General features: G+C 42.0%; 1 protein-coding gene across 1 annotated transcript in view; it reads left to right on the top strand.

The window, feature by feature from the left end:
- Positions 1-18,499, top strand: part of Frem2 (FRAS1 related extracellular matrix 2) — a 135,803-nt gene that overhangs the window by 78,775 nt on the left and 38,529 nt on the right. Inside the window, 2 exon segments of the mRNA XM_051176925.1 lie at positions 569-694; positions 2,465-2,716. Of these exon segments, the coding sequence (XP_051032882.1) occupies positions 569-694; positions 2,465-2,716 (378 nt within the window).

Raw genomic sequence — 18,499 nt, 5'->3', positions numbered from 1 at the left:
CTCAGGAAGGAAAAAAAAAAAAAACACTACAGAGGTGTTCTTATTGCTTATGATAAAGGCACTCAGGAATTCTAAAGGAACTGTTGTTTGAAAACAGTTGAACAAATAAATTGTTACATTTTAAATCATGAACCATCCAAAGGGAAGCCCTTTGAATAAGGCTAATAATAGAATAAATGTCTGAGGATCCGAGTTCCAATCCTGACTAATGAGCTTGCTTGGGGGCCAAGTTCAACCGTTTGAACTCAGGGTCCAGCAAAGCAGGGCATCTCCACTTGTTGGGTTATACCAGGGAAAGATGTCATGCTGTAACAAGGAGAAAGAGGTGGATTAAAAAGAACTGTGCAGCCAGCCGTATTTATCGAGAAGAAAGAGGTGACTGGAGACAGAAACTATGCAGGGTTTTGTGTAGGTGTTCTTTCCCCTCCTCCAGCCTTCCTCTGGCACTGTTATTCTAAAAGAGAAAAGAAATAAACTACCAGAGACAGTTTAAGTTTCTGAGATAGGCAACTCAGACCAAAAGAAAGGAAAAAAAGTTATAGTGACTGTAATTGTGTTTTCTCTTTAGAATCTACCGTGTTCATTCCCCAGTCGGAATACTCTGTTGAAGAAGATGTGGGCGAGCTGTTCATTCCCATCAGGAGAAGTGGAGATGTCAGCCAGGAGCTGATGGTGATCTGCTACACACAGCAAGGTAACTCCATTGCTGAGCAAAGTGGACTAGCCCGCGTGTGCCCATCAGCCTCTGGCTGGTGGAGCCCTGAAGAACTGGATGTTAAGACATTAAGAACTGTGCTTTAGTATTGTATTCTAGGGTCTTCTTTGTGTCAGTCTAACAAGACGCTACTGCTGCTTCCCTCAGGTCCAGTTTAAGATGGTAGGGAACTAGGCTTGGGGATTTAGCTCAGTGCAGAGCACTTGCCTAGCAAGCACAAGGCCCTGGGTTCAGTCCTCAGCTCTGGAGGGGGTGGGGAATGGCAGGGAACCAAAGGCCCACTCAAAACTTCCAAGTCAAAGAGAGTTGTTTAGAGGTAGGATCTGGTCAGTGCTGCAGCCTTGCAATCCTAGCATTCTCACACAGCCTGGGCTGTCTCAGCCTATCTTAGCCTTCAAAAAAGCTCATTGGCTTCCCTACAATGCCAAAGGCTATGAATTTTATCCTTGGTACAATACGAAAAGAGAAAGAAATAGACAAAATGATGCATATCTGAGGAGACACTAATTTAAAGCTGGTTTGACTGGTAACAGTAGAATCTTAGTAATCTGCCTTTGCTAAGTATCAGTCCAAGATATAAAAAACAGAAAAACAAGTATGGTTGAATCAAAAACCAAAACTGACACAGGTATGCCTCTTATATGTGATTATAGAGCTTTATTAAACTCAAGGCCATTTGAGCAATGAGTTATAGACAAATCATTAGCAATTGGAAATAGATCAGTGAATTACAGACAGATCATTGTCAATTAGAAATGGATTCTAAATTACTCTGCATTTTTCCTGAAGATATCTTCTTAGATTATATGAGAAAGGAAATCAATCGTTTCCCTGGGCATATGATTTTAGACATAATTACTGCTAAAATGACCAGGATAACTAATCTAACATGTTGATATTTGGTGATTCTGGAGAGACTCAAGGATTTAGAACAGTGACTGAAAGCCGTATATATCTTCTTGAAGTGCTTTAAGGCTTCCATAAGCATTAAACTCAATTCTAAAAATGCTGTCAACTTTAAAGAACAGTAAATGAATATTTAAAATTTTAGAACTAGTTAATAATCACTGCAAAGGAACTTCAAAGTACTGTTTTGCATATATATGTATATGCAAATATATATATATATATCCCATGAAAGTCAAATTTACATAATACAAATTTAAGATTAATGTACAAAAGTCATTGGCATACCAAACAATTTTCTAGAAAAACAGAACAATAGAAAAGGAAAAGTTACACATGCCATTATTGTCAGGTCAGGCTTTCACAGACATTTCCATTAGTACATGTGTGATCTGAAAAGCAGGACAAAAGAATGATTCATAAAAGACTCAGACTCAGCCTTGGGACCCAGGACACAGAACTAGTGTGTTGACTTCTGAATGCCTCACTTCCCCAAAGCCTAAAAACCCATTTGATGCATAGAAGGACTAGGCAAGCACAGAAAGTCCATGGCCTGGTCCTAGACATGGGAAACATTTGAATAGTGGAAGATATTATCTTCCTTGTTGCATTGATTTGAAAGTTTGTTGGAGGGAAGGCAGGAGAAAGCATTAGAAAGCCAATATTTGCCATGTGTGAGGTCATTCTGAAGGAGACCTGTGGTACTAGAACATTCTGTAGGTGTCATTGCAGTTCTGGGGTGTTGAAATACACAGTTGCATCCGTTAAATAATGAATATGAAAACCATATGTCTGGAAAGAGCTGTCCAACACTGAAGTCTTTTGTGTTCTCTTGACCCATAGGGACAGCAACCAGCACTGTGCGGACATCAGTGCTGTCTTACTCCGACTACATCTCCAGGCCTGAGGACCACAGTAGTGTGGTCCGCTTTGACAAAGATGAACGTGAGAAAATGTGCCGTGTGGTAGTAATTGATGACTCATTATACGAAGAGGAAGAGACTTTCCAGGTCCTTTTGAGCATGCCCATGGGCGGGAGGATCGGTGACAAGTTTCCAGGAGCCAAGGTGACCATACTGACAGACAAGGATGACGGTGAGTTTTGATTATCTTACCTGCGGTGGCAACACCAGACATGGCTTTCTATACAGAAAAAATAGCAATCAGATACAATCACGGGGTGCGTGTTAATTCTCTGCCAGATTTTATAGTGACTAAGAGTCATCAATCAATCACCCCTCTTTGCTGATATAATGTTTCCGCAGCCAGTTTTCTCTCTAGGACCTCTTTACAGGGCCTTCTTTTTCCTGGCTTTAATCCAAGCGTTTAAACCTGTTTTTCAAAGAAACCCATAAGAAGGGCTATCAAATGGATCACTGGGTGGGAAACAAATATATGGGAAGTTAAGTCTCAAGACAAGAGGAGTTGATATACTAGACCACCCTTCCCCAGGGAAGCCCAGGAAAAGCAAACACCACCTGAAAAAGTTTGCATTTCCATGTGAGGAGAGAAAGGGCAGGGATAGATTGCAAATGATCTTGTGACCCAAGCAAAGGGCGGAAGCAGACAGCATGCCCTCCCCTCCCATGGACTGTTTTCTGTGTCCTTCCCATTTTCCCCATGGCAGATCAAAGAGGGTGAGCCGTGTTGTTGGAGCAAGAGTTGCAGGAGAGTCAAAAGCCCAAATGATCCTAAAACTCAGGGAACTGAGAACAATCTGCCAAGAAAGGTTTTGGATAACTGAAGTGAAGAAGAAAGCATGAGACAAGGCCAGTCAGGGGTCCCCCCAACCTGTGTCCCCTGAAGTCCTTGTTTTCTCCTCTAACAGTCCTCTGAATTACAGAATGAGGCCTTTTTGTGATTGTTTGAAAGGTTTAAAAACACTGACCATAAATTCGGGAGTGACTTTTAACAAAAAGGCATAGAAGAAAAATCTCTCTGAAGTTTAGATAATATCTTTTATTTTAAAAAATAGTCCTGTAGTGCTTCATTTAACCATGTTCTGTATTTGTCCATTCTTAAATTTTTTAATTATGCAGATGAGGGTGCGCTTGAGTGCAGGTCCCCAAAGAAGTCAGAAGTGGTGCTCAGGTTCCACCGGAGCTGTAGTTACAGATAGATATGAGCGGATATGAGCAGATATGAGCAGATAGATGAGCAACAATTGTAGGTGCTGTGAATTGAACTTGGATCCTCTGCAAAATCAAGATGCATCTTAACCGCTGAGCCATCTACTCAGCCATGTTCTATATTTAAACCAAGAATAGGGATTTTATTTCAAATGGAATCATTCTTAGAGAGGCAGTAGTATAAATGCCCAGAATAAACCTAAGAGTTTGCATCAAATTCCCATGTACCATCTGGCCAGCTCTTTTTCTTGCATTGTCTGCAATGGTTTAGATTGAGCAGGACTTAATTTAAAAACAGAGACTAATTGATGTCTACTTGAATCCAGCTTCTTGTTTCTGTTTTCAAAAGTCTTTTGGTGTGGAATTCTATGCTATGCACATGGGAAAGACACAACGTAGAAGGGGAAAATTTCACATATGTGTCACTAAATCTTAACAAGAACCAAGAGTGATATTCTTCCCCCAGTTCCATGGGTGAGATAAAAATTTAGACGTATGAGGTGGCTATCTGGCTTGTGTTTACATGGCTAGTACACATGGGGAAATGGCATTAGGGTTCCCAATGTATGTGCCTTCCATGCACTGTTTTCTGGAAAATACCTTCTTATAGCGAGGCAAAAGAGCAGTTGCCAGAGTCCTACTGTAGAGTCTTTTGTAGAACATTTATTTTGTGAACCTTGGCACTGAAGGGTTAAGGTTTGAGGGCAAACATTGTGCCTCCTCAATAGCTCTGAAACCACAATCTCATTGATTTGCTAGCCTGCTTTCTCTGCCTGACTCTTCCCTTCCATCCCTGCATGGCCATCCTAATTCAGACTGGCAGCTTTCTTTATAGATTTTAGAAACTCTTTTATTAAGGCAAGCCCAGTTTCTAGTCGAGTGCTTTATTTTCAGTCTTCAGAAACTATTATGAAATTCCTTTGACCTACAAGGAAGGAATTATCCCTGGTTCCTGTAAGTCAGTAGAAGAACAAGGTACCATAAGGCTTTATTATTGCACCCCAGGGTTCAAATTCAGCTGACAATGTGGTATTCAGCTCAGCAAGAACTCACTTCAGCGTAGCTTAAATAATATACTTGCTAACTTTATCTTACAATTCTTTGGGGAAGGTTTCAGAGATTCTCAAATGATGATGCCTGGAAGCATGTACTTCACAACACTGTATTCAACGATCTGATGTTTCAACATTGTGTTATGACTCTTTCATTAGATGTCACCCCTTCTTAAAACTGATGACGCTGACCTGCAGCCACTGAGACCTGCACTTAGAGCCCCAGCTGACAGTTTTCATTCACTCACCGAAGTTTACCCTTTCTCTAGACTGTTCTTGATATCATGTTGTCTTTATCTTCTGCCATATGGGACCTTAATCTGGTGCTGAGTGAAAACACAAAAGCATGCACCCATCTCTCTCTCTCTCTCTCTATCTACCTACCTACCTACCTATCTATATCTAGTGTGTGTGTGTGTGTGTGTGTGTGTGTGTGTGTGTGTATACTTTGTTTTAAAGGAAAATACTTTAGTCACTGTGGGGTCCATGATTCTATACCAGAAAAAGAAGATGCAAGGAGTTGCAAGCAGATGTGATATTATTTATGCACTCCGAGCCAGATTTTGAGAACATCTAGATAAGCAAACAACTAGAGTGAGATGCCACAATGGCCGTGCCTGTGCTATGGAAATGGGCACAACAGATGAGGCATTAAGTAACTGATTTTGGTTTTTGAGACAGGATCTCTCTGTGTAGCACTGGTTGTCCTGGAGCTCTGTGTAGACCAGGCTGTCCTCAAACTCAGAAATCTGTCTGCTTCGGCTTCCCAAGTGCTGGGATTAAAGGCATGCACCACCATTGCCTAACTAGTTAACTGTTTCTGAATGAGAAAATAAATTGCTTTATAATTTTGTAACTCAGGGAACTCTGAATCTTCTGAAGCAAGATTGTCCGTCTGTGACAATATAAAATGACATTTTTGTGTTCATTGAGTGGAAGACAGAGATGAGGATGGTGGGGGCTTCTCTTATGGCCAAATCCCTGAAAATCTCCACTAGGACCAATAATCTCTCTGTACTAATGATGTTTAGCTGTCAGGGTGTAGGGTGGGGAGCACAGGGCTACAGAAATACATCTGTCTAAATCTGTACTGAATCACTAAGAAACAGCTAAACCTGTTATTTGAAAAGTCTGACACATTACAAATCAGTGATGTGTCTGAGGTTAGGAATATTCAGGCATCCTATGCGTTCTCCATCAGCATCTTCAGTGTTCTGTCCTTCGGCAAGTTACCATTAAACACTGCAGTATTGGTTCCTAACTGTCAGTCTTTGGAGTACATGAAGGAACGCTGCTGCTAATTCATTGTCTGCCTTTGTGTGACAACTGTCACGGGGCTTCACTAAAGTGGCTATCTACCTTCACAACCCTGGAAAAGTTACTGTGCCAGACAGAAAGTAGGGGCTTGTAAATAAATGGCTATCAAATGAGCCCTGTGGCAAATGAATCAACAGCTTAGGATATTAGAATCAAAAGCAGAAATGCTTTTGCAGAAGAAAAATTTTTTACGCTAGAAAAAAATGCATAATGTGGATAAACTTGTTTGCATTTGTGCAAAACTGGAAGACCTGCTTGTCTCCTTTTTTCCCCCTCTCCTTCTTCTTTTTCTTAATCTTAAACACAATTATTTACATTAGTATAAGATCCAATTAAGGGATACCAGCCTGTTGATGCAAGAAAGGGCCAGATTCAATTAAGGTAATAACTTGACAAACATATCCTGCATTAAGTATGCCTGAACTAAAACACCATTTAAAATAAAGAAATGGGTGTGGGGGACAAGTTTGTAATTGCTTAGACTATCCTTGAGTTGTTTCCATTACTACAATCACACTGGCACCATAAGTCAGTGAAAGCCAAAATGTGTGGGCACAGGAGTGGTGGCTGAATGGTAGAACTGGAGAGGTTCCCTCCTCCATAGACAAGATGCTACACCAAAGTGAAATCAAATCAGAGAGTAAATGAGATACCTGGTCCTTTAAGAAAGTGTAAGGACTCAGTGAGTACTTGTTATGAAGCCCGTATCACTTGCTATGGACACTGAACCACTTGACACGGGTCAGTAACTTCCGCAACTTAAAATCTGTCTCTTCAGGGTGGGGCCGAATATATAAAAGGTTAAATGAGAACAATTTATAACGATATTTGAAATAGTAGAAAGGGAGAGTGAGAAAGCAGGTTGTGACTAAACACAGTTACTTTGTGAGTCACAACTCGTAAAACCTTGAAAGATGAAATGGATTCAGGTAAACAGAGAACTAGGCTAATTATGGTTGGACTTCACAGCTAAATCAAAGGGAGTAATGGGTTACGGAACACTGAGGAACCCAGTTGACTGGGCTGCAATGTTTTAAGAAAGCTATTGGTGGAGAACTACAGGCAAGAATGGCTGTTGAGAGGGAGAATCAGTCTTCTCAAGCCAGAAGCCCCCTGTTAGGTTATTCAATCCAACCAGGTAGCCATAGACACATCTACATAACAGTAACACTAAATGGACCTAGTAGGCTATATTTATATATGCACATTATATATATATATATATATATGTATATATATACACACATATATATATATAACCTATGTATAACAATAATAACCAAATACAAAGTGAGATTTGAGAGATAGTCCAGGGAAAATATAGGAAGAAGTGGAAGGAAAAGAGAGGGGTCAAAATAATTTAAATATAGTACTCAGGTACAAAATAAAAATTAAATGAAAAAAAGGTTTTCTGCCCAGCTCTGCAGCCAGAGTCCTGCACTCTCTGTACATGCCGCTCCTGTCTAGCAGGTGGCTCTTGGCCTTGTGAGCAAGCCCCCCATTTGCTCCCCTGCTTGCTTTCCTCATGTGAAGCATGCTGTCCCTGGGCTGGCTCAGCTTATAGCATTTTGTGGAGATTAGGCAACATGATCTTTAGGAAAGTACTTTAAAAACTGATTTAATAGAAGAAGGTGAGGTGAGCCCTGTGGGCAGTGAGTTTGGGAAGACGGCCTTGATGCACCTGTACGTAGATGTCTGGAATAAACATATGGATAGAATTATTGGATAGAGCTTGGGGAGGTTTTTGAACCATATTGTGAAAAGATCAGAGTGGGGTCTGGAGGTTACTGAGTAGAGGGCAATGGAAATGAATGGAAGACAGTACAAAGGCAGCAGTTGGAAGCATAGGGGAAGGAGGTGAAGTTAAACATAACAACGAAAGCAACCCTGGAGATGACTAGGCTTCCGTGTAAGAAGAAGGGAGAAGAGGAATTTAAAATGTTTGTATCCAGAAAGTGTGTGGATGGTTCAAAGCATGGTCTTATGAAAGGAATTCAGGAGAACTAGCGTGGGAAAAGAGGTTCAAAGAAAGTGAGATAAAAAATTCTCTTTATATTTTATTTTTATTATGTGTATGGTGTTTTGCTTGAATGTATGTCTGTGTAGCATGTATGTTTCTGACCAAAGAGGGTATCAGATCCCCTGGAACTTGAGTTACAGATGGCTGTAAGCCACCATGTGGTGCTAGGAATGCAATCCAGATCATGGATAGGGTAGATGTTGGGCTGGGCCAACTCATAACCCTGGTTCCAGGCCTAGATAATTAGTTGCAGGGTTGGTCAACCCACTGGTTCTCCCCAATCCTCACCACCAGGATGATCTCTCCATTATTGTCCTGGCTAATTCATCCCTTGCAGCCGTAAGCAAGGGGCAGGGGCAGTTCTCCTGCTCATGAGTTAATATCCTCAGGGTCAGCTCTCCCACACCTCCAAAAAGGCCAGCTCTACTGGGTTGCCCAGAAAAGGTGCAGGGGCCACTCTCCTGAGTGCTGCAGCTGATGAGGGGCAAGGGCAGCCCTCTTGCTCTTATGACCTCAAGGCCAGCTCTCCCACCTGCTACAGGATTTGAAGGGGGTTCATCTCTCCCCCACCCACACTACCATGATGAGGGGTGGAACCTGATGCCCCACACTCATATTCTCAGACGGTCCACCCCAAATACTTGGCCTTTCTTCATCTCTTCTCTGTATATGCTGTACCCACACATACATCTGTTTACATGTAGTGTTGTCTAGATTCTTCCTATGAGGGTGAACATGTGTGTATGTTTCTTTCTTTCCCCCCCCCCTCTGAAAGATTGTATGATCCAAACTGATTTTGAATGTGGCTGCTTTTCAAAATAATTGGATGCTTTTGTTGTATTCTTTTGCAAGTCAAGCTAAATTTAAACTGCTTTCTGATGAAGACTCGTGTTGTAGCTCTGTTTAATTATGATTTCGGGACAGGAATTGCAGAATTACAGCATACATTCATTTGTCACTAACATACAAGTGGGAGAAGATGGGATGAAAAAGCCCCCGTGATATGAGTGTGCAAGTCACCAAAAAGGGAGGAGGAGGGAGAGAAGGAGGGGGGAATAGCAGGTGGAGGAGGAAGAAGAGGAGGAGGAGGGAGAAGTATGGAGAGGAGGTGGAGGAAGAGGATCTAGAGATGTTGGCCCATCCACAGCCGGCCACTGGAGGACCTGTGCTCCTGGGTCCCCAATTCCCTTATCCCTCTCTCTTTAATTCTGCACCTCACTCAAGAAGTCAGCAGGCCACCTGTAAAGGAGGAAGTTCCCAAGCAATGAGGGACACTGACTAAAATAAGGGAAATACATCAGGGTCAGACAGTGGGAGTGGGGTTTGTTTCAGTTGGGGTATTTTTGATTAAGCCCCCTTGCTGCTTGGGGGGGGGCTAACCTTTTTAATCTGTAGGTACAATTCACTACTCACTGCAGGAGAAGCACAAAGAACTTTTTTCCCACTGTACACACAAAAGCTTGGCAAGCAGCCACTTGGATCCCTCCTGCAAGTCGCCTGAAAACATTATACCAGGATTACCAGAAAAGGAAAAGACTCCAGGATTTTTATGAGAAGGGCTAAGTGTTTTGTTTAATTTACATGGAACAGTGGCCTTGCTGCCCACAAAGAAAGTAAGCCCAGGGAACTAAACATGGACACAGAACCAGTTCACCCAGAGTGAGCTCTCGGGTTCATAGAGCCTGTGTGTGCAGGCATGGACTGGAGAGGTTCAGGGCGGAGCTGTTGCATAAAAGCTGTATACAGTATAAAGTTAACTTCAGTTTTCATTCTTCAAGGTTTTAAGTTGAAGGGTGTGGTCCAGTAGTAGAGCAGATGCCTAATATGTGAAAGGCCCTGGATTTGATCCCAGGACCACAGAAATACCACTTGATTTTCCAGTGTTGCATATATAACACATAACCATTACTAACACAGACAGCACCTTCCTAGGTTCTCAGTTTTTTTCACTTAACACACATACATTTTGTAGAAGATGCAGCCACTGAGCTTCGAGCCTGTAGGACTGATGCATGCATGACATAAACCTGGACAACCCACTCAAACCCTACTAGCAGTGTGTATGCTGGACACAGTTGCCCTCTGGTAGTACTGTAAGATTCAAGGGATGCTGGGTGCCCTAGCAGTGAACTTGCCAAGTAAAGCTGTCTGTTCTTTTGTATGTCTCCGGCCTCTGAATATCCTAGAACAACTGAAACACTGTAGCTGCCATTCTGGCCCCTCTCTGCCGACTGTAACCCCACCAGGGTCCTCAGGAGATCATGTTAGTGCCATCTGTTGCTTCAAGACAAGGACTTGTACCACCTTTGGCATGCCATTTAAGAAACCAGCCGGCAGAGCTTTTGTCTCTCCAAAGGTGGGCTTCGGCTCTCTGTCAGCTTCTTTTGAACACATAATGTCTTGTGTTTGTTTTGCATTTTTCGTAGTAACACTGTCTGCTTGATACCCATCTCTTCCACACACAAGAGCGATTTCTGGCTACACTGATCCTGCAGATGTCAAAAGTGTAAACATCCATGCTTATTATCCCTAAAACCCTGGAAGCAGATCACTGAACATTTATCCTTATAATCTCAGACAGCACTAAGTTCTATTTCAGTACTATTAAAAAAAATCACATAAATCTCAGTAGCCACTTTTCAAACACCAGACTTTAAAATTTGTAAACTTAGAATTATTGAGGGAAAGTTTTGTTTTCTTTTTAAAAAAATATTTTTATTATATGTGTGTACGTGTGTATGTCTGTATATGTGCATGAACCCGAGGTTAGGACCATCCCATGAAGCTGGAGTTACAACAGCTATAAGCTGCCTGATGAGTGTGCTGAGAATTGGACTCAGGTCCTCTGCAAGAACAGCGCCCATTCTTAACCACTGAGCCATATCTCTAGCCCTGAGTTTCATTTTCTAATTAAATTTTTATTATTTTATTTTATATGTGCTTATGTTTTGCCTGCATGTGTGTCTATGTACCATATACCTGGTGTCTATACAGGCCAGAAGAGGGCATCAGATCCCCTAGAACTGCAGTTATAGATGCCTGTAGAACACCATTGTGGAAATTTCATAATAAACAGCAATCAGAGGCTGAACAGTGGCTCTGATGCTTTCTCTGGCCTCCATGGCGCTCTAGTTGTGTACACAACTCTCCCCATCTCCCTGTACATACAAATAATTTTTAAAGCTATAAAATGTAAACAAGTTGTAAATTTGTTGTATCTTACTCCCCTTGGCTTATTCAGCTACCTATCTTATACAACCTAGGCCCATCAGTGTAGGGATGCCGCTGCCTACAATGGGCTAGACACCCCTATGTCAATTTGCAATCACAAAACGTGCCACAGACCTGTCTACTGTCCAATCCGATGGAGTCAATTCTGCAGCTGAAGTTCCTTCCTCTGAGGAAAGTTAAATTGACAATTATTATTAACCATCCTGCAGTAAAACTGAGGTTTGTCATTTGATAAAACAGCTACATCATGCCACAAATAACCATAATACTAATCTACATAGGGATTATAAAAGTTGCTTAAACTAAAAATACCCTCCTCTTTAGGATATTTCTAGCAATTCAAAGCACTTAAAATTATGAATAAAACTTTTACTTCTTTCACACTTCTACAGAATTTTTTAAAAGTTATATTTTCTCTAAGAAACAGATCTTCATTTTGTGTCCCTGAAACATTTGTAATAAAATATAGTCAGCCCTCTAGATTCCCAGGTTCCACACAAGCAAAGTCACCGTGCACAGATGGATTTGAGAAGAGTTGTCTCTGTGCTGAGCACATCTGGGAGTTTTATCTCTGGTCTTTTTAAAAAGAGTTATTTGCTTATATTTTATGTGTATGAGTGTTTGCCCCTCTCCCCCCCCCCCCCGTGTGCGCTCTCTCTCTCTCTCTCTCTCTCTCTCTCTCTCTCTCTCTCTGTGTGTGTGTGTATGTGTGTGTATAATGACCTCAGAAGCCAGAAGAGGGACTTGGATACCCTGAGACTGGAGTTATAGTTGTGAACTGCCATATGGGTGTTATGACTGAACCTGGGTCCTTGACAGGAGCAGCCATCATCTTAACTGATGAACGAACATTCTCCAGCTCCAGTCATTGGTCTTTAAACAACACAATGCCTCAACTACTAACCAAACACGTATGTGGACTCAGCACTATAAAAATCTGCAAATGATTTCAAGTATATGGAAAGATGTGTGGATTATATGCCAATGCTATTCACTGTGTGAGGCATTTGACCAACTGTGAACTTCAGTATTGTGGGTAGAAAACACAGTTCTTTGTCCAAAAGAAAGGGGAATTTATTCAGAGACTAATATGAGTGGAGTGGCTGTTTTGGGATTTGATTCCACTAATAGATTTGGGGTACTGGCCTTAGGACATGGCTCCTTATCTGTGGATGTGACCTCTTATAAGGAAAAGAGGGGGGACTGCTCGCCATCTTGGGTGATAGTTAGAGATCAGACTGCTGATTCCATTCACCCCTGGTCAGAAAGACCACGGAGGCTATCTATCTTGTTGTATATCTGTGAGTAATATTTTGTTTGTTTGTTTTTTTGAGACAGGGTTTCTTTGTAGCTTAGAGCCTGACCTGAAACTTACTCTGTAGACCAGGCTGGTCTCAAACTCACAAAGATGCATCTATCTCTGCTTCCCAAGTGCTGGGATTAAAGGTGTGCACCACCACTGCCTGGCTCTGTGTCTTCTCATAAATCTTAGATGCCCATTTGAATGGGCTCTCGTGGATTCACCTCCAAGTGGCCATGCCCTGAAGCATTGATCCAGATCTCCCAGATTGACAGGTTCTGTCATCAGTTAGGTTGCCTGGTCTTTTTTATTAGTCACAGGATGAAAGAAAATTATAAGTTAGTGTACTTACCAAAATATCCATCAGGAAGGACATGGAGTAGACCAGTGAGAGCCCAGTAGGGGAACCTCTTCTGTCTTATTCTTAGCTATGGGGAGGTGGAAGTTAATATCTACTAAGTCAATATATTCCAAATGTTTGTCTAATAATCAAAGGGATATTAAGTCAGAGACGAAGGTGGGTGACAATTGGGAATTAAGAAGGCTAAAGATACCCCAAGATAATTTTAGCTTGTTAGTGGTGTAACACACCAGCACTCTGTAGTCATGAAGTCCTACTCAGCCAGTTTTCAACATAGGTGTGGCTTTTCCAGGAAATGTCACTGCAGAGTGCCCACCGGGTATCCTGCAGTGACCCACAGGTGCCAAGGGGTGACTGAACACCCATGCCTTTGTTTTCTTAGATGTTTGCTAAATGCTTGCATCGTTCAAGACATTGTGCCAAGATGACAGAGACTAAGAATTTGCTTTGTCTCACCTCACATGTTTCCTGGGCCCCTAATAAGTGATGGGCAGGCTCCAAGGTACTGAAAAACACAGCGGTGACTAGAGACCAGCCCTTTCTAGGAGAATTTGATCAAGGAGCTAGAAAGATCCATGCCCTACTGCAAATGATAAGGGCAGGCTTACCACTGGGAACTTTCTGAAAGTCATGAAACTTGGCCTTGACCTTCAGGAAGAGCCTCCCCACCCCATCCTCCAGACAGAAAAAGACTTCAATGGAGTCACTCAAACTGGCAGCTGGTAAATTAATGGGCATTGTCATGTGTCCCTTGGGCTGTGACCATCTCTCTCTTGTGAAGAAAATTGCACTATTGGGGATAGCACTGTCTTAGCAGGCCAGCAGTCCCTGAATATAACCTTTGAAAAGAAATAAAATGGTTGGTAGCTTTTTATGAGACTGCTTTTTAAGAAACAAAATCACAGGCCTGGCTGCATGGGGTGGGGTGGGCAGGGGAACTCCTTTATAGGGCTAAAATAGATCTCATGAAATCACAGGCCTTGGGGGGGAGCTCTCCTTCCCCCCATAGGGTTGAAGTAGATCTCAGCTTCTGCCTTCGCGAGGGTGCTTCACAAACGTTTGCTTTCACTGTCCCCGGAAATGTGCTACAAAGTGAAGATGTGTCAGAGTGCCAACAAGTATCTCATTCTGGGTTTCTTTTCATTTCTGTAAGAATCGTCCTCTTTCTGAAAGGGTGATTTTCAGAATTGTTCACTGTCAGGCAAAATTCAAAAACAAGTAAGTAAACACGAAAAGCCACAGAGTTCCCCCAGTGTTGTAAGATGACCCTGGAGAAGAGAGCTAATGTGGAGAGAAATGACAGGGTTCACTCTATACCTGTGTGTGTGGCCTCCATCTTGGCAGGGGAGGGGGCTAACCAACATGGTCCCAACAATGTGGTGCCACCTTCCAGGGGTCACTACACTCCTGACAGAAGTAACAAGTCTTCTTCCTGAACCTGAACTCATATATATTTGCAAGTCATTTTCAGTGTTGGTAGAGTTACCTGATTATGTGCCCAGGATCTGGCTCAATAGTCAGCCATTAGCGGAGAGCCCTTGATTAATTCTCTGGGGACAGGTAATTGTTATCTCGATCAAAACATTTTCTCCCTTGGCTTTTCTAGAAAAGAAACTTGAAGACTCATGTGTTGTAATTACTGGAGACCTAGGAATTCAGCTGTGGATGAAAACCATTTTTTTTCTTTTCACACAGTTCTGGGACACTAGCCTTAGAGGCCATGAGTGAGCAAAGCAGGGGAAAGCCTCAGAAGTCATAGCAGCCAAGCCTTGTCCTAGCCTGGTTTCCCTCCTGCATTTTTTAATTATAAAAATTTATTTTTATTTTCTGTGTATGGGTGTTTTGCCTCTGTGTATGTCTGAGAACCATTGTGTGCCTGATGACTCTGCAGAGGACAAAAGAGTGTATCAGATCCCCTGGAACTGGAGCTCCAGGTTGTTGAGTACCGCCATGTTGGTGCTGGGAATCAAACATGGATCCTCTGTAAAAGCAACAAGTGCTGTTAACTGCTGAGCCCTCTCTCCTGCCCCCTCCCTCTTGTATTCTTCCTCATAGTGAAAGCTCCTAGCAATGCCAGCCTCTTTCCTCTCACCATCCACCCCAGATCCTTATTCATTTTATGACTCTATGGTTTATCCTTATTATCGTCTTTCTTCATCCAAGTAGCTCACACAACACCTAAGCTAGCTTCAAGTGGCTGCTAGATGCCTATACTTGCTGTCTGCAGACTGCCCATCCACCCTCCACACCCTTAATTGCACATCTCACCAGGCTCCTGCCCTTAAAACTGAACACCTTTCTACCAAATATCTGCCAGGACAAGGTTCCAATCAGTACAGGGGCCTGCATGGTCCGGCCGTTGTCACCTATTTTCTTTGTGTACTTTGTCTCTTTTTTCCCCAAGAATTATACCCTAAGCATGCAAGGCCTTGAACTCATCCACAGTGCTGCCTCTGCCTACCACCCTCCCACTCCACCATGCCCCTCGGCCTTCTCCTCACTGACTCACATTAGTGCCCCCTAACTCCCACTTCTAGAGCAACATGGCATAGGCATCTTGCTTTCCTATGGAAAAAAGCCGCAGTGTTGACACTGTATTTATTTGAACACCGATAGCCTGATTAAAGTGGCTTTTAGGTTTACAGATCTTTCCAATCCCATCATTCTCTTTGCAATACCTCTCAACTCCATAGCCTGCAAGATTCTGCCAGGATTGTCCCTCGGGTCATTAAACGAGGGCTACTGTCTTCAGTCTGGGAGGTTTTATTGCTTTATTTTTGTTGTTGTTATTTTCTGTGGGTTGTATTGATTAATAAAGAAAATAGCTATAAATCAAATACTTGAAATGATTAAAGTATTGGCTTTAGAGGCAGGTGGATTTGAGTATCTGTTATCTGTTAGGAGATATAAAAACTATAATCCCTACACTTTTATCATGTTGGCATATGGCTTCTTCAGGTTACGAAGTTGTGAGACAAGTTTCCCAACTCCCACTTGAGAGATTTTTCTCCCTGTTTACCTCCTAATAAGGAATACAGAAAGTAAACATGAGGCTTCTACTAGAACATACACAAGAAAAAGCTCCAACCCGCAGAGAGGGAAAAGAGTGTGATGGACTAATAAATCATGCTATCTGACATCTCCTGGTCCAGTTGGATTGTCCTTGTGTTACAGAGCAGAAATTCAAGGCCCAGAGAAGAGTCTCTCAGTGTCAGGCTTTGCTCAGTGACCCAGGAGGTTCTGTGCTCAGAGCTTGGAGTGGGGAGGCTCTTCCCATTGCTGCCCTGACTAGAAAATCACCAGCAGAGTGGTTGGCCAAGCTGAACAACATTGGCTAGGGTTCTGACGAAAGATTTTGAGCCTGGAACAGAACAAAGTGGCTTGGATGCATCTTCTGCACCTCCTCAGGCCGCCGGCAGACATGTTTCAAATGTCACTTCTTAACTAGTCTGTGGTCAGCATTATTTATTTTTACAGTGTCAGCCACACACACGCTTATCCCTGAGACCTCACACAGATTGTGTTTAACACGTTATTAGTCACAGTCTTTCTTCCTTCAGCTGCTGAGATTCCCAAATAAATCAGCCTTCTGCTGGAGTCTTTATTGATTTGAAATCTTATATACATTTATCATTAGTTAGCAGGCATAAAAGTGTTCATATTAACTTCTGCTCAGTGATTTCTGAAGTAGGTACAGTAGCTTTAAGCCCCATCTAGCCTCTGCCCTGTTCTTCCCCTTTATTTTTTTGATTGAGAATTGCATTTCCACAACTTAATACAAATGCACACATAACATATTCTTGTTTTCCCTTGCAAAAGAACTTTTTTCTTTTCCTTCATGCAGTCATTTCTCATTATGCATCTTTAATACTTTCTTTTAAAAAATATTTATTATATGTACTATGTTCTGTCTACCTGCATGCCTGCAGGCCAGAAGAGGACACCAGATCTCATTACAGATAGTTGTCAGTCTCCATATGGTTGCTGGGAATTAAACTCAGGACCTCTGTGCTCTTATCCTCTGAGCCATCTCTCCAGCCCTCATTATGCATCTTTAAAAAGACTATTCTAAAAATCTGAACATCTAAGTAAGTTTATTGCTCCATTCATTTAAACATTTTCAAAGAAATTGCTACTTGATGGAAAATAATTCATATTTTACTGTATTAGTCTGTCATGTTTGAATCCTGCTTGTTCTATATACTATGTACCAAGTTATTTAACCCCTCCAAGGCTCAAGATGATTTTATCGACAGTAGGTAAAAATAATTACCCTGGAAGACTATTGGGTCTTGTAAAGCAGCAGAGACAACAAAGGGACTAGGGATTTTGATGTGAGCTGAAGAGCGGCTGGTGCATCACACTGTACTGTCACTATGGCAGGTGTATATTAACTGGTGTATTTTCTCCACACACGATGAACTTACAGCCAAAGCTATACCTGTACAATGGATAGTTGGAAGGCTTAGCTTATGACCACAACTTTTGTTTTCTTTTTCCCTTCCTTCCTTCCTTCCTTCCTTCCTTCCTTCCTTCCTTCCTTCCTTCCTTCTTCTCTTTAAGCCCTTACTGGTTTAGAACTTGCTGTGTAAATCAGGCTGGCCCTAAACTTACTTAGATCCACCTGCTTCTGGATTGTGCCATCATGCCAGAAAGATTGTTATCGCCATGCTTTAATATATGTGAATATGCCTGGATATAGATATATGTACCATGCCTGAAGAGGTCAGGAAAAAAAAAATGTGTTGGATCCCCTGAGGGTGTGAGCCACACTGAAGATATAGGCTGTTGTCAGCTGCCCAGTAGCAATGCTAGGAATGGATCCTGGGTCCTCTGTCAGGAAGTACTCTTAACCTCAGAGCCATCTTTCCTAACCTTGTTCCTTTATTCATTTATCTTTTTTTTATCTTTATTTTTGGAAATAGAGTCATTCTATATAGCCCTGGCTATTCTGGAACTTGCTATGTAGATCAGGCTTGCCTCAAAATTTCAAAATATACCTGCCTCTGACTCCCAGATGCTGGGATTATATGCCATCATACCCAGCAAAGGGAAGCTGTAAACACAGGCTTTGATATAGCTGCTGAGAGAAGAACTCTTAATGTCTTGGTAGTGAACCTTAGCCTTTAATGGCTGAGCTATCTCTCCAGCCCTCCTTTGAGATTTTATTAAACACATCATGTCAGTGCAGTCTGGATGTTGAAAGATACATGGGTTTGGAAAGAGGCTAATTTTACCCACATCCAAAACTTGGTTGATTTCCACCTGTGATTGGCTTTTGATGTTTGCTTCTCTGCAACCTTTGCCTTGTAAAATAGATGTAATGTTGACTAAAGGCTTTTTAACTGTTCTTCCCAAATAATTACACTCATGACTATAAATTGAGTTACATTAGCTCTTCAAAACTCTCAGTGGTGTTCCCTCTGTACTCTTCACCATTCAAAATAATTGTTCATTTTCATATGCCC

The sequence above is a fragment of the Phodopus roborovskii genome, unplaced genomic scaffold (assembly GCF_943737965.1).
Source record: "Phodopus roborovskii unplaced genomic scaffold, PHOROB, whole genome shotgun sequence".
NCBI classification, from domain to species: Eukaryota; Metazoa; Chordata; class Mammalia; order Rodentia; family Cricetidae; genus Phodopus; species Phodopus roborovskii.
Note: the sequence above shows the minus strand (reverse complement) of the source record. Positions and strands in the feature narration are given on the sequence as shown.